The 16,749-nt window shown below is 39.0% G+C and overlaps 1 protein-coding gene across 1 annotated transcript in view; it reads right to left on the reverse strand.

Moving 5' to 3' along the window:
- gabbr2 (gamma-aminobutyric acid (GABA) B receptor, 2) overlaps positions 1 to 16,749 on the reverse strand; it is a 167,259-nt gene that overhangs the window by 105,236 nt on the left and 45,274 nt on the right. The window contains exon 2 of the mRNA XM_042505973.1: positions 7,315 to 7,485. Within this exon, the coding sequence (XP_042361907.1) occupies positions 7,315 to 7,485 (171 nt within the window). The remainder of the gene's footprint in view (positions 1 to 7,314; positions 7,486 to 16,749) is intronic.

The raw sequence follows: 16,749 nt of genomic DNA on the forward strand, positions 1-16,749 counted from the left end.
TGCTTCCAGTACACTTTTAGAGAGAGACGAAGGGCAACATCCAGTTGGGCAAATATTTATTTAATCAGCCATATTTCTACAAAAATAAAACTGTGAAAATTATTGAAGAGGACAGAGAAGTGGATGGTGCCGAAGGAGTGTTTTAAAAAAGTCTATTGACATTTTAATGCCGGTTTGTGGTGTTAAAATTGAGGATTATTGAGATCAATTGTAGATTCAGGCTGACCAAAGCCTTGTTCTTTGTCAATAAATAAACTATAAGCTTCCATCTTCTAAGTCTACAGGGTGTAAGTACTTCATATTCAAAAGACGGATTTCAGGTGGAGTATCACTTCAAAGATAGCTACAGCACATCAGAGTGATGGCAGCATAACAGTTAGCATCCCCAAGGATATAAAACCACAACTGCTGCACTACCACTAATTCCACCATCACTTCTGTTACTATTGCAACCGCTGTTAAAATTAGCCATTATGACTATTTTGTGTAATCAACTAGAAGATTGCTGTCATCTTAAAATCAATGGAACTGAACAACCTCAACTTTGTTTCCCTTATGTCTCTAAATGTCTGCTGTCATAATCGCCTCCTCCTCCCCGGGTACCCTGGAGGGAGCTCTAAATCACTCTGTACATCACTCACCCCTGTACAAACATTCCCTCCAATGTACCGCTCGCTGAGCTGAAACAACAGGGAGGCTGGAGTGGATCAATACAACCAGATTTTGCTCTTGAGGAACAATTGGCATGGTGGTCTGGACAAGGTACAATGTCCTGTTGTGTTGAACGTTGATCTAAAAGGCCGGGCTGCTGCATTGCTAAAAGGAAACTAGCTTGGATGAGGGAGGGAATGCAGCAGGTTAATTTGGTGTTTGAAGAGGTGTGTTGGAGCGAGCACACAGGTGGATGGAATAACCACCTACACATGCGGGGAAAGACAGCCTGATATGCATACACACAAATAAACATACCCAACATCACAAAGGCTGACACACAAAGCCTTTCACCTCTGAAGAAAAAAGCTGTTGTCACAAGAGGATTTTTATTGGTTTGATTTTGCATTTCCTCCACTGAGATGGAAAAAGGGACAAATGCATCTGGTGGACTAAGTGTTAGATTGAGCGAGGGAGATGGAGGGGAGGGGGACGGATGGATTGAGGGACAGGAGGAGGGCAAAAGTGAGCAGCTTTTCCTGCGTAATAAAAACATCCTCCATTGTCTGGGCAGTCTGGGAATCCCCAGCAGCAAATACAGAGGAGAAATAATCCTACTGCACTTCTGGGCATGCGCGCATACACACACGCAAATATGTGAGTGCACACCCACACATGTTGCACAAAATAACAAAATGTCAAATGCACTCAGTTAGATGGGTGCAATGCATTGGTGTCTAAAAAGAACATTAACACAATCTGATTGTATTCATATGCAGAATGTTTTAATCTGCAAACACAATAGCGCGCGCACACACACACACACACACACACACACACACACACACACAAACAAGTATATAACCACAATCCAAATGAAGATGAACAGGTGAACTGCTGGAGTGGTTTTTTGGGGTGTGTATGGCAGAATGAAACATCATACGCTGCCAACATGTCCTCATACCTAAACAGTATAGGGCTGGGTGAAAAAGCGATATGATATAAGCGATTGATATAATTTTTCTCGAAAGAGATATGTTAAATGTTTCGATAAATCCTTGACATAATTAAACCACCATATGCCCATGCACAAATGGCCTACATGGACATTATTTTGGGGAGGATGGTCTGAGGCAGCCTTTGGATACAGTCTTCCATTCCATCTTCTGTGTTTAAAGAAGGAAAATAAAAAGTCATCAAAGCTTTGATTCTCAGGATGCTAGTTGAACATTTTAATATGCACTGGTAGTACTGCAGTGTGCTTGTGTCTTTGCAAATTTCATCATTAATTCAATAATTCCTTTACACCTTATTGCATATTTTGTGGGGTTGCAAATAGAGATTGTTTCTAATTCATTTGCTGTTTAGTTTCTAATAAATTGTTTGAGTTCTATAAAAGGGCAGAAAATATTGAAAAATTCACAAAAACCCACGGTGATGTTTTGTTTTGACCAAAAGATAGTATATTGTATTATCACATAAGACAAAAAAGACAGCATAACCTCACAACTAAAGGAGCTGGAAATAACTTAAATGATTATACAATTATTAAATGGTTGCTTGATGAATTTTCTGTCGACTGACAAATTGTTTCAGCTTCAATATTTGGTAAGACTGCAGCCATCACACCTTGGATACATGATCTCAAAATTGAAGAGGGTGCACTGATTTAGGATGATTTGTTTTTCAAACCAACCCTCAAACAATTAGCTTTCCATTTGCAACCAACCGAATATACTTGCCCCAAAAATAACAATCACACCCTGCAGGCAACAGACAGACAGACTGAAGCGAGTTCCCTAATGCAGAGTGAGTGTGTGGCTTTTGATTATTCAGATGGCACCAGCATGACACTGCAAGGCAAACTGACTGCAGTGGTCTAACCTCAAATCATTAACACATAATTTCCAGACATGTTCACAGCATAAGCCCCTTTGCAGTGACGGGTGTGACTGCATGTGTGTTTATTAGAGTCACGCACACACCAGAGTGTTAGCAGGTGCTTTATCATTCCATCTGTCTGTCTGAGCTTTGTGCACATTTATTTGTGTGTCCACTAAAGAGGAGAGACAAAACAAAGGATGCCACAGGTACATTTTCATGCAATTTATGAGAGTGAGGATGTGACACATCTGTCTCTCATACTGTGTGCTCCATCGGCATATAAATCTCCATGCAAATCCCACAGTTAGGACTATAATGCCACTCATGTGCTTAAACAAACTAGCGTGACAAACGGTTGTGCTGCAGTCTGATGGCAAGCTCTTCAATGGCTTCCTCTCATGACCTTACATGCCCTGTAGAATGGCATGAATGAGTCATTGCAGTGATTACTTTATACAGCATTAAATGGTCATTTGTTATTAACAGCGACTCATGGTTAAAGGAAACTTGTGTATTGTACAAATTGGGATTTATGTACTCTATGTTTTTCACTTTTTCATTACACGTATTAAATTGCCTTTTGTGCGTCTTTTGATCTTGTATTATTACTGCTTTCTCTGCTACACAACCAATTGCCCCTCTAGGGACAAATAAAGCACTACTTCTACTTGACAACAACCAAGCAATTTTGAGATTGTAAGCAGGATTTTCTGGACCTGAGAGAGAGTGGCTGCTGAGAGGGTAACGTCTGTTAAATTTATCAGGAGACATAGTGTAATTAAACACTTGAGCTCACAGGGTTTCAGGCAGAGGACAGAGTCCTAATCCTGTTCTCAGTCAGGTCTGTCACCTGACAGGCTGATGATGGCTGCTATTTTCCTGGGTGAGCCCTGTTTGTCTGGCAATCTCAATTATGTTGATTGCTGAGTGTGTTTGTCTTTGTGTATGTTTGTGTGTGTGGCATGGGCAGACACCTTCACGCTAGCAAATACCGAGCCTTTACTCATTCGCATCTCTCACCACAATAAACCAGGTACCCCCCCATCACTGTCAATCCACAAACAGGATGTGTCCATGTGTGTGTGAGTTCAATGTTGCCTAAAAATAGAAGTGACGAGCTGGCTTTAGCTTACAGGTTACAGTCCCTGGGGATGCCGTACTGTATGTGTGTGTACGTGTGTGTGTGTGTGTGTGTGTGTGTGTGTGTGTGTGTGTGTGTGTGTGTGTGTGTGTGTGGTAGGCATGCCACTGACTGAATCCCTAACAAGTGTTACATAACATGAACCTTGTCATCCTGGGAAATAGAACTACTGTAGATCCCTGTGCAGTTTGCCATGATGGCTGCACTAGTGCAAATTTTCCATGACCAATAGAACCACCAAAGTCACATTTTGAACCCCAAATTAAAATAAATTAGAGATATTCTTTAATGGAACAACGCCATCTGCATAAGAGGCTAAGAAATAGAGTAATATTGCATTCAAACGTTATTGTTTCTTTCTGTTGTCTGGCAGTACCCAAACACCACTTAGCCCTCATCTCATCAGCCATTTGTATTTCTACACGCTACCATGATTCCCCAATGCACCAAAACCCGACCTGCTCTGAACTTGACAGAGGATTGCACAGATCATGGAGTACGGAAGCAATGCTTGCATATTTGTAAATCAGGATTAGAGGCCAATCTCGCAGCAGGTTGATTGAATCGGGCCGCCCGTCTTCCTCCTGTCCTAACCCCCTTGGCGCTTTCAGGAAGGGAGAGATAACGGGATTTGGGCTCTCTGAGATTTGCAGTGAGACTTCTTATGCACCCCCCAACCCCCAACTCCCACCTCCAGCTGCTGAGCAGATTGTTTTCAGCCAAGGGCCTTGAGGCAAGAGCTGTGTGTTGTGTGTGTTTCTCAAAGTCATGCTTCCAATACCTCTGACATGGCTTCTTTTTTTTTTAACTGAATGTTCCTGTGTCGCTGATGTCATGTAATGTTTGTGCCATGAGTTTGGGCTGTCAACCAAATGCATGTGACAAATATGGGACATTTTTTTGGTCAATGATCAACCCTGCCAAAAACATGAACATGTTTGTTTCACTAATTACTACCCATTTTGGTATAACATGATTCTAAGTTGTTATACATTTGTTGATGGTTTTAGTCAATGAGCTATGTTGGATTGTCATATTTCCTATTTCTTTTATATTTAAAAAGTTGCTTAATAAAGGAATGGCCTTTTTCCTTAGAGAATGCAAAAGCGTCCACTCCTCAGCTTTAACCCTTTAAAACCTGAGAAAACTGTCTTGATCTCTTTTAAAACCATGGGAAGAAAGCAATGAGTAATAAATGAAGAAGTGACTCAAAATTCAGCAAGAAGTGAGTGCAAAGGACAAGAAAATTAGTAAAAGAAAAGGAAGAAAAAACAAACAAGAACAAAAAACACAATAACATAATTGACATAACATAATTTTAAATGTTTAATTATTCTAATTATAAATATAGCTTCCCCCCTAGCTTTTTCTTTTTTTCCCTATAGTTCCCTAGCTTTTTAAAAATAATTTTCTACATCTACTTATTTCTTGCAATTTGTGGAATATTTCTTAACAAGTTGCTCACAGCCTTTTTTCCCTCATGTTTTTAAAAGACATTGCACCAATTTGCTCAGGATTCAAAGGTTTAAATATTTGTAAAAGGGCTCTGAAAGCAGCACAAAAAAGTGATGTTGCTCCAGGTTTCAAAGGTTAAAGTGTATTTCTGTGCCAACAATATCATGAAGTAGTTACCTACAAGTGTGGAGCACAGACTGTACATACGAACATAGCGGTCGTGCTGTCACCCGTTGGTTTGAAGGCTGTCATTTTGAAGCCTCATTTGTCTTTTAACCATCGCAATCTTGCTTTTTTGGAGCATGAAGTGACCATTTTTTGGCAAGAGGGTGGAGCTGAGGAGGATACACTTAGCTTTGATCCTTCTTGATTGACATGTCAATCAACGGATAGCAACCTGTCAATCATAAGGTAGCCACACCCAAAGCATACTCTGTTTTATCTTTTATTTTACCCTAAACTGGACTGTTATTTACAAAATGAACATCAAAGACGTGAGACCATGAACTTATTAGGGACAATTTTTACTGATGTAACAGGTCACTTGAAAAGTAAGGTAATTTTCTTATAGACTTCTAGAAAGAATGGAGGTTAAGGGCACTCTCACATGAGCTTCATTTTCAGACCCACAGATAACCCTTTGGTTAGAAGTCAGTGCAGACAACTTATTTCTAACAAAACTTGCCAGTGGGTGCTTTCTGTCTGTTGAATTGTTGAGGGACATTAGGGATGGAATTCAGAAATTAAATAACTGCGCAAAATCTCATATGTAACATTAATTTTACTACAAGAAATGTACTCTGAAATGTGCTCTCATCTTTTATACTGGAACAGAAATGGATGGAAATACAATTTCTTTTTTAATTCAAGGCAGCCAATTGTTTTTATTTATTACTAAAGACATGAAAGATCATGGAAGTGGTAGGATTAAGCAAGTTGTAGTTCAATTTTCACATATGCTCAGAATCATAGAGAATCTACAGAGTTTTAAGTGGGTGGAAAATTACTAATTCAATAAACTCGAGGAAAATATCTTGAATTAAACTGGTTGCCTCCAACTCAAATCATGTTGGCATCATCTGAATGATAAAAAATGTCGATCATTGTTTAGTACTGATGCTACTCCCAGTGTCTGCATCTGTATCCAACTAGATAAAAACCCCCTTGACAGTGAATATATTCAGTATATTAAATTACTGAGATGTTAACCCTCACTTTTAAGAGATGGAAACATTTCTCCCATAAAACTTCAAGGTATAATAATAATGGCAAGACTGGAATGAAAAATCCCACATGGACTTCTTAAAACTACTGTGCAACACATAAAAATGTCTCCTTATAATACAAATCCATGTCCTTAAATATTTTATTCCACTGGCCAATGCAGAATTTCAGCTGCTCTTGCTACAGCTTTATATTTATAGATCTGGTCTATTTGCTTGACTAGTAAAAGGCCTATGAATACAGTATTTATGTGTAGTAACTACAAAGAAAGTGATACCAAGTTATCTTCAACTCTTGCAATGTAGGCTACTATTACTGTGCAGAAAAGGTGTAAAAATGTACCAAATCCACAATTCACTTTAGAACTTTGAGTTCATATTTTAGTTCATTTATTAATGTTGTGCAATTATTGTTGTCTAAATAAGGTCTGTGGTTAACACAAGCTTAAAAGACTTTCATGTTTTGTTCTGTGACTTAAAATACATCGGTAAATAACCATCTTGCAAACTTTGAACCTTTTAAGTGTCTTAAAAAAGATGCTTGCTAACATGTGGCTAAATGAGACTACAAAACATTATCGGCAAACACAGCTTTACAGCCTCGTAGCAATGTAGTGCTTTATAGCCTAGCAATTGCTTTTTATTTCTGACGATTGTATTTAAGCTTTGAAATCTTCATAGTGATGTGAGGATTATCTTGCTGAACAAAACTTTTAAGCATCATATCATATAATTTCTTTACCACAGAGCTTATTTTCTGCAATATCTAAAATCCAATGCAAAATTCCCTTTGCAAGGGCACCAGGGCGACATTAGCTTCCAGGTTGGCCTACAGAAAGACGTCATCCCCGGGGCACTCTATACTACAGAATACATGACTCTGCTCTAACAGCTCCCTGTACAACCTTGGTTTTCCCTGGCAACTTTTGCCTCTTGAAAGAAAGAATAAGGAACACTGACCTCTGAGAACCTCTGCACATCCTGTGTGAGGGTCCCCACACGGCTCCAGTTGTAGTAGTTGAGGAACTTCACCACTGCTGGGTTCACAGCGTTGTCTGATGGGACGGTGCGGAAGAAATTGGGATACTTTTTCTTGTCTGCCAGAACTGGGGTTGTAGCTGCAAAGGACAGCTGGAATGACAAAAGAGAGGAACATACAGTAAGCCTTGAGTTTGACTGTTAGGGTTAAATCCTGCAGTCATAAATAATCCTGGCAACGGACTGTCAGATTATGCCGGTGTCACTTGAACTGTTGGTTCAGTAGCACAGTTCAGCACTGTGTCACTGAACCTAAAGCACCGAATGACAGATGCCTTTGGTCTGCCTTTTCTTTGGTCAGTGGCCTCTTGACATTTCAGCGATTAAACCATGGCAGCAAGTCCACCCATTCACAGTCTCGTGTGTACAAATCAAGTCTTTGAAATTACTTCAAATGTCAGCAAAATAGCCCCTTCAAAGTGTAACTGCAAATAGATATGTAAAAGCAGATCTGTAAATATTGGGTGGAACTGATGACCCCTGTATTCATGACCTTTCAAGCACCCTTCATACTGTGCCTGTGTGTGTGTGTGTGTGCGTGTGTATGTGTGTTTTCTTGGAGTATGCATAGGTGTGTGCATGTGTGTATATTGTGTTTGTGTATGTTTTTGATTGGGAGAGAAAAAGCAGCTTAGCACTATGATTCATCACTGGGTTGGTAAGTTAAAAGCATTTCCGTTCTTCACATGGAAGCAGTTTGAATCAGATTCCTCTCACACACACGCACACACGCACACACACACACACACACACACACACACACACACACACACAAACAGTGAACCTCAAACACTAATTGCCTTTTTACACACACCTATTTTTCAGTTCAACAGCTGCAACCTAAGCAAGTTTAAAGCACATCAATTCATGTTCAAAAAAGGGAGGGTGTACCAAACTTTGAAAGGCAAACTTTTTAAAGTATTTTTCCAGAGCATTAACACGCTAATGAACTAAATATGATGCAGCGAGCAAGAACCCTCGCTGAATGCAATATAGTTGGAAAAGTTGGAGAGTGTAACTTAAACTGATACTGGTCTAGTGAAGATTTATTGAGCAATTATTATAGTGCAAGCATGCTCATGAAACATGACGAGGGCGTCTACAACTGGTACAAATTTGGTCATTCAGTGTTTTTGCACACATACATACACTATTATCAACAACAACTGTCCTCATTTCAACTCATTCCACCTTCATTTTTCAGTTCTATTTTAATCAAGTTTTGCTCTCTCTCTTTCACTTTGTAGCACATTTTAACAATAGGTCACTAATTTCCTCCAGAGGCAAAAATGGCTGTAATTAATTTTTGCATTAAAATTAGCATTTGCAAGTCTGTACAATGTCCAAACTAGCAGACGCTAGAATAGAAAAAGATCTGCCGCTTTGTTTAACTCACACTTTTTAAATTCAGTTTGAATGGTTTTATAAATAACTGCTACTGGTAGCATCATAGTATTATATTTGCAGAATTGTAACTAAATTTGCTAAAATTTTAGTCATTTGACTTGATTTTATATTTTAAAAAGCATGTCAGAAAAGGTATAGACATGTCTATGGCATTGCACAGACAAACATCAAAGAGACATTTGCTAACTTTCCGAGCAGAGGTATGAAAGGTACTTAATATTTAGGCACTAGCAGCAGAGCTGAGATAATAAGGCATCGTGCTCTATTTTCAACAACCTATCTGTGGTAATATAATGAGTGATATGAATCAGTGCAGGGTTAATTACATACTTTGTAGAGATTAAGCAGAACTTGTGATTCATGATAGCGATCAACGCAAGGATATTATAATTCCTGACTGAGACCACAAGGTACACCAGCAGATTTCCTAAAAGTGTGCGAAGGCCTTGAGGGGTTCAAGCACCTCCTAACTTAAAGAATGACTGTGATCTTCTCATTAAGCCTCTATCCACTTCTTTGCTACTCATTAATCACAGTACTGCTGGTATAATTGTACACTCGCTGAAATCAGATTACTGATAAAAATGTACTGCAGCATGGCTGAATAGAGAGTAACTGACTTAGAATAACAGAAATGTGAAAAGTTATCAAAAGGATCAGAGGGAATTCAAAAGTCAAACATCATTTTTAGACTGAAGGACTGACAGTCCCGGGAATATACTGTATGGTGATAGATAGCTGTAGCTAGTCTTGATAGGGACATTTTTTTTTTTTTTTTTTTTTTTTTAAATTTAAATACAGGTGACTTAAAATTCTATCAAATAATCTTAATGAATGGCATTAGTATTTCTGTTAAAGAATGTTGTCCTCTGTATATCATTTTTTACCATGGTCCAATTTAATACTCGATTGTGGAAAACAGCAGGATGTCAGCTAATACCAGATAATGGACAGCTACTAAATAGCTCCAGTGAAACTCTGTGTTCACCATTTTCAATTATTGCACTGATTACATTGTATCAGCCTATATCTCAAAATGAGTACCCATAGCAACAGGGATGCAGTCAAAGCCTTGGCATCATGTATTTGTAAAGATATTGATAATGAATTGGAAACAATTACATTGTTAAATAGCTAGCTAGTATAGTTGTTTAATATATTGTCAACCTACATTTACTGTCTGTCAACTGTTTGCAATATTGTTGATGTTAAATTAGGGGTGCTAATTAAGATTTTTTTTTAAGTATTAATGAAAGGTCTTAATCATTCTCTTTGGTATATGACAATGGTCTAAGTGGGATAATGCCCTTTGAGGTGTCCATTATCAGGAATTAATGGATTAGTTCCTGATAATGGACACCTCTTTGGGTATTATCCCTTACATATTACCAAAAAATAGAGCCAAATTGCACGTCTGCTACCCTCAACAAACTCTATGTCATCAGCCGAGCCATTTAGGTGCATCCCAAATCTACAATTCTTCACCAAACCAGTGGGAAACCCTCAGTTTGGCCCTCTAAATTACCACTTTCTGCACAGACCCACAGGGGTTTGTGTTCACACATCAACGAGACAGGCTTTTAAAACAACACATGGATTACAGCCATCAATTAAGCAGGAAGAAAGGCCTTTATCTTGCTACCACTGCTAAATCCAAAATCACCCACCAGTCTTAGAGGGCTTCAAGGGGTCTTTCCAGCATTGCCTTAATCTCCGTTTAGCTAAGGCTGTTTGCTACACCCACACTGGGAGATGCCTCTATGGTTCTCTAATAAGAGCTAGTGATCTTCTAAAACCAAATTGATTGCACCAGTCCTCTCACGACTGCACAGCGAAGAGACTTTGTGGTCAGAAGTAGACCCACAACCTCATTCTTTCCCCCCCTTAGGTGTTTTAGGCTTGCCTGGGTGTTTTGTAGGAGTTGTTTTTGCTTTTGGCACAATTTTACTTGCATCATTTGATACACTGAGTACTGAACTGAGAATTCCAGATGCACTACAGGAATAAATATTGATCAACAGACACACATGCTGAATCTTAAACTTTACTGGAGTACAGGTTATATTTTTCTGTTTTCTTTGAGGGGGGGGGGTATAAACATTGATCTGAGCCACATGCCAATGCAAAATAATGACTTAAGGCCTTGACATATACGCATCGAATATTGTATTTCATCAATAAAACTCAACTCAAGATAAGTGGGTCCCTGTGCTGTGAATCAAAATGGACCGTGGAAAGCAGAAAAGAAAAATTTGAGTATTAAAGTCCGATCATGACATTAGATGAGTCTCGCCATCTGTTTGATGTCAGAGCAAAATCTAGGACAGTCACAAAGATACGTCTTGTTTGGCCACTGAATCCAGGTCAGTTGACGAGAAGGGCTTAAGTTTCCTACAATAAATTCATGATGTTCTTTTCTGACAACTCAAACCAAAGCCTACAGGTCAATCCAAGTCAGCTTTGGCACAATTTTGTGAGGACAGTGCATTAAGACATTTAATATGAAAGGGAGCTCCAATGTATTATTTAAAGAATAAGCTAGTCTTTATCTAACTCTGTTCAGCCTTTTCAGAGGAAAAGCCAAAAATAGTTCCATGATATCACACATCTGAGAGTAGTGGCTTATGTAAGAGGGTTTTAAAGAGGGCCGGCCCAAATTGGATGGTCTTTGGTGGAGAGCTCTACACCAGTGTCAGATTTACACATGCAGTGTGCATAAACACACACACAGATCACGCACAGGTTAAAAGGCACATGAATTCACACACTCTCTAACCACAGAGCTCTCTGATACACACAAACTATAGTAGCCTTTTTTTGCCAGTAGTAATTAAAATTGTGGCATTGAGCTCAGAGCAGCCTCTCGCTCTCATCTTACCACAAGGTCACTGAGGCTCTTGATAAATCCACTGAGGATCCGTCTGGCCCCACTGAAACACAACGTTTTTGTGGAGACTTGAGGTGAATTGCTGATCCCATCGCAGAGGTGATCCATTCAGACATTCTGTACACACACACACGCTTATCACATTCCATTTGAATCGAGTACAAAAGCTTTGGTGCCTCTACGTTTGGGCTTATTCAAGTCACAATCAAACTAGTTTTATGTTTATGCATGGAGGAAAAATGAGATAGGGGCCAAGAATAGAAAATAACAGGTACAGAGAGAACGAATTAAAGAGCAAGGCGAGATGTTCACTGCTGATTCACCAAGTATAACACAAGTGAATAAGGGTTTATGTATCAGATTTCATGATACTTAGCTGAATGAATAGATTACATTTTGAAATTTTGAAGTCAATCACTGATTTTGAGTAATAGTGTGCCTTGACTGATCACTATACCATGTTCTCTCAGATCCTGGATGCTGATGCTTGGAGAACACCAGGCTTAGTTTTTTGGTTTGTTCAGTGCCCTATCTTTGTGATCAGTTCAGTTCCCTTCCTGAACTGATCTTTTCTTATTTTTTGTTTTGAGTTCGGCAAATAAATCATTTCAGTAGAATTATAAGTATTTGACTTTTTTATCAAAATAAAATAATTGGTATATTTTTATTCTGTGACAACACACTGACATAATGTGAGGAGTTCTTTCTTATGATATGCATTTTTGTTTTGTTTTTTTTAATTCATAAAACAAAAGGGCTCATTTTGCTGTTTGGAATGCAAAAAAAACTTGAAGCTCAAAACCACTCACAAAGCAGATACAACCTAATAATTCTAATGGGGTGAAATATATAATCTTTTTGAAGTTTAAAAAAAAAACACAAAATGACTCATTTCACTTTAAGAATTTTATCTATTTGGTCTGATAAAAATCTGAAAGTCTAGAAAAACTACACAGTTAAATCATTTTACTCCCATTCAAATTAGTAGAGCTCTAATACCTGATGTTAGCCTCGTGGCTGGCAGAAGTCTCTGGTGCACTTGCTTTATGAGCCCCACAAAGTAGAAAATCAGGATAATTTTATTCCCAGGAAGTTGACCTTTTTTGGCTTCATGCCCCACTTAGCAACTTTTATAGAAATGAATGGGGCCATGGCTCCAAGACTGTATCCAGTTCTTTTTACACATCCATTAAACCAATCAAATATCACAGAGATTTCCCTAACATACCACAAGTGTCACCCTCATGGTGGTGTTACAGGAGAAGTCAGGACATCATCGAAGTCTCTAGGATACGATACGATACGATACGATACGATACGATACGATATGGTGCGATGCGATGCAACAAATGCAATGCGATACTTTACCATACCGTCCATAATACCATTCATCTTGGACTCAGATGCTGTGCTTATTAATGGCATCACAGTCACAATAAAACAATCCACATATAAACAAAACAGCACTAGCTGTACCAAATCACCCAGTAAATTAAAATAAAAAATATATTTAAAAAAAAAATTAAAATTAAAATACAAAATATTGCACATACATTGCACATAACACATAGTGCACACACCCCATTGTTAACACATTATGGAACTATTGCACAATCCTTGCAGCTCTAAACAGCATTGTTTAAAATAATTTATCATCTGGGAACCATGACTGCCTTTACAAAATGTTACGGTAATCCTTCCAGTGGTTGCAAAGATATTTAAGTCTGGAGCAAAGTGAAGGACCAATTGCATGGCAGACATTACCATCCAGGAAGCTATACTGCTAGTGTGGCTAAAATGATTGATTGCTATGACCACCCCTCACCTTAGGTGCACCTTAGGTGCATATTTGTGCTCTTTGCATGAGTTAGGTGTTGTGAGTCTGTGGGTGAGATGAATGTGGTTTGTCTTTCAGACCACATTACAGCACAGCCACAAAAGATTGTTGCAGCCAAAGACCTAGATATAGTTGTTAAAGCCCTTATTAACAACATGCACTGTGAAATGTTTCTTTGTTTATATCTCCTGCAATATAGCTGCCTGATTTGGCATGGGATTGGATCAATGGTGCATAAATTAAAGGCAACAAGCCTTACAACCTTTCCTAGTACAAGCAGTTTGAAGGAGAAATAAGGAAGATGCAAGAGTGTGTCTAATCACATTGACGGATCTAATAGCATTGATTGGTCCTAGCGGGACTGCTTCGCAATAGGATCTGCTGCTGCTAATTGTGTGGTTGGCCTTTGAATAATGAAGTGGCTATCATGGAGAGGCTAGATAAAAAATGAATGGTAGGTAAATATCAGCTCATTCACACTGCTTTGCTTCTACCTTTCATGTTTATTATGCCAAAGGCGTTACATCACAGACTATTCTGAATCTCTGGCTATGTTATCTGACAGCATCCCCAATGTATTCTAAACACGCAAAAAATAAAAGGACACAAAAATGGTGTTTGTGCCTTATATAGAGAGGAAGAGACAAAAAATGAATCCATCTGATAATAATTCTTCCAAATAGTTCCAGTTAAGGAAAATTGATGTTGCTCCACTAATGTTCCCCACTTATCCAATAGCAAGCATTTAAAAACAAGCTGTCATTCTTTGATCAAGTATCTTGGTACAAATATCAATAAGTTCATACGTTTTGTGGAAAAGCATAATCAATATTTCAAAAACACACATACAAGCTACAAAACATCCCAAAATAAACACCCATTTTAAAAATCAATTTCTAACTCTACAGTCTTCAAATACAAATTTCAAAATGTCTGGATATTGTTTTCTAAACTTTTCCAGTTTTCCGATGTAGTTGCTGTGCAAGTGTGCTGCAGTAAACACTTGGAGACAACATTCACTATGCACAAAATACTCAGATTCTATGACAACATTTGCATATATGTAGTAGTGTTACACTACTGTTGATTCCTCCCAAAAGAGAAAAAAGTAGTTTGTAGGAATTTCCCATAATGCCAATATAAGGCTTCTCATACATTCATTTATTTGTAGCGGCACGCCACCATTAAAACATCTGCCACCATGTATTGATTTCACATTTCTGGAGCTGGATCATTCATCAACACATTATTGGAATATATATGTGCCGAGTTATTCATTTCGCCACACTCTCGGAGAGCAGATTGTACTCAGGGTACGGACGGAGCAGTAGAACGGCATGCATAGTGAAAAGGAAACTGCGCTGAGTCTAAAAGTTTGCTTTCAGTCGCCTCTCCAGCAGCTGCTCCCTTTGTCCATTGATTTGATCAGCTCTGAACAGACAGACAGATCATTTATCCAACCTGTGACTTCTTAAACTGCTGTAAGGAGAAAAAAAAGAGAACTCATAATGAGTTCCACCTGTGCTGCGTTCAAGGACCTGCAAAAACTTCCATTTTTAGAGAAGTGACATAGAATGATAAAAAAGGGACAAACACACAAAAGATAACAGCCACTCCTACCACAGCCATACGGTCATATGGTTGTTCTGTCGTACCATTGCACCATCGTATCGTCATACCCACCGCCAAACATAGACTCTAATTCTGGGGGAAACATTGCAATAATAATAGGGTCCATATTTTCAATGGGTTATCTGAGGCTACAATGAATCTTACACACCTGCAGTCAAGTTACCTGCATGTCACATTTTGATTGGCAGCACCCCAGAATAACACACTTTCGAGAGGTGCTTTGAGGCAACTTCAGCGAGTTATAAAACGGAAAGAAAAGGTTTCATAATTGCAACAGATAGTATCAAACAACTTCAAACGCTCAGCCCACCCCAGACTATTATTTCTACCTTCGCCCACAACACAACAGATTCAAAGCCCATCCATCCTGATGGAGCCCAGAGACCCCGTGCAGAGTAATAGCTAGGTAATAGCGGTGCTGTTGATCAGGAAGCACAGAGGTGGTCCTGGGGTTTATTCAATATTCAAGAGAGGCATTTGGTGCGCCATGGGAGCACCCAGCTGGAGAGGCGGCAGTGAGGGAGAAGCTTTGGACCCCACACCAACCACATCCAGAACTCATTAGTACCAGGATGAAGGAGGGAAAGAGAGATGAATATTGCAGGTAGATGGAAGAGGAACTGTGGTGATGAAGTAGTAAGACACAGAGTTGGGAAGACAATAGAGGGTACGAACAGGGAATCTGAAGAAGAGAAAGATGAAATTATGAGACATCAAGCCATCAAGTGCCTTTTGTGAATCTGATTATCGATCTTCTACTGCAGTAGTGAAGCTGGTATGTGTGGGCTACACAAGTATAAAAAGACAATTCACACATTCATCATCTCATCTCATTTTAAAGTAAGGGGGTTAAATGGAGAGGAGTGTAACTGCTCATCTCCACTGCAATTTAGCTCTCTGATATGAGAGTGATGGAGAACATATTGCTGCATGGATTGACGACTAGGAGAGAGATAAAATGTGCTCATAGCACACACAGAACAAAGTGGCTTCAGGTCCACACTATGCACAGTAGGAGGGAAACATTACAGCTTCCTACACAGGCTTGACCAGGTGTGAGAGAGTGTACACTCACTCTAGTACAAGTGTGTACAAGTCTACACACATAAATTCAGGCTTTGTCTCTACTGTGCTGTTGATGTCTCACTATAAAGACTAACTTACATATAGGGCTGGGCAATATGGGTGAGATTTCATACCTAAATCCATCAAAAAAAGGATAAAGAATCATAATGAATTGTCACCATGCCTGCCTCACACACACATGAAAAACCCAAAGAAATATATAGGCTGTATGTGAGAAAGGGACCTTTTACTGGACACTTATTGGTATTATTACCCTGGACGTAAACACTCGCAGATATGAACGCACACTTGAAGATAAGCATCATAATCGATTTTACTAAGTATTGGATTTTCATCTTTCCATATGGCTAAGAGCTATTTTAGATGAGACACATTAGCCATGTGTGTGCATGCTTGTGTGTACTGTATGTGCACCTAAGTGTACTGTATGTGCTGAGCATCCACACAAGAAGGTAGAGAAGAGGAAGTGGAGGCTGACTGTGCCGATGCCAGTAAACAGATGATATGG

This window comes from Plectropomus leopardus, chromosome 18 (assembly GCF_008729295.1).
Source record: "Plectropomus leopardus isolate mb chromosome 18, YSFRI_Pleo_2.0, whole genome shotgun sequence".
Lineage (NCBI taxonomy): Eukaryota > Metazoa > Chordata > Actinopteri > Perciformes > Serranidae > Plectropomus > Plectropomus leopardus.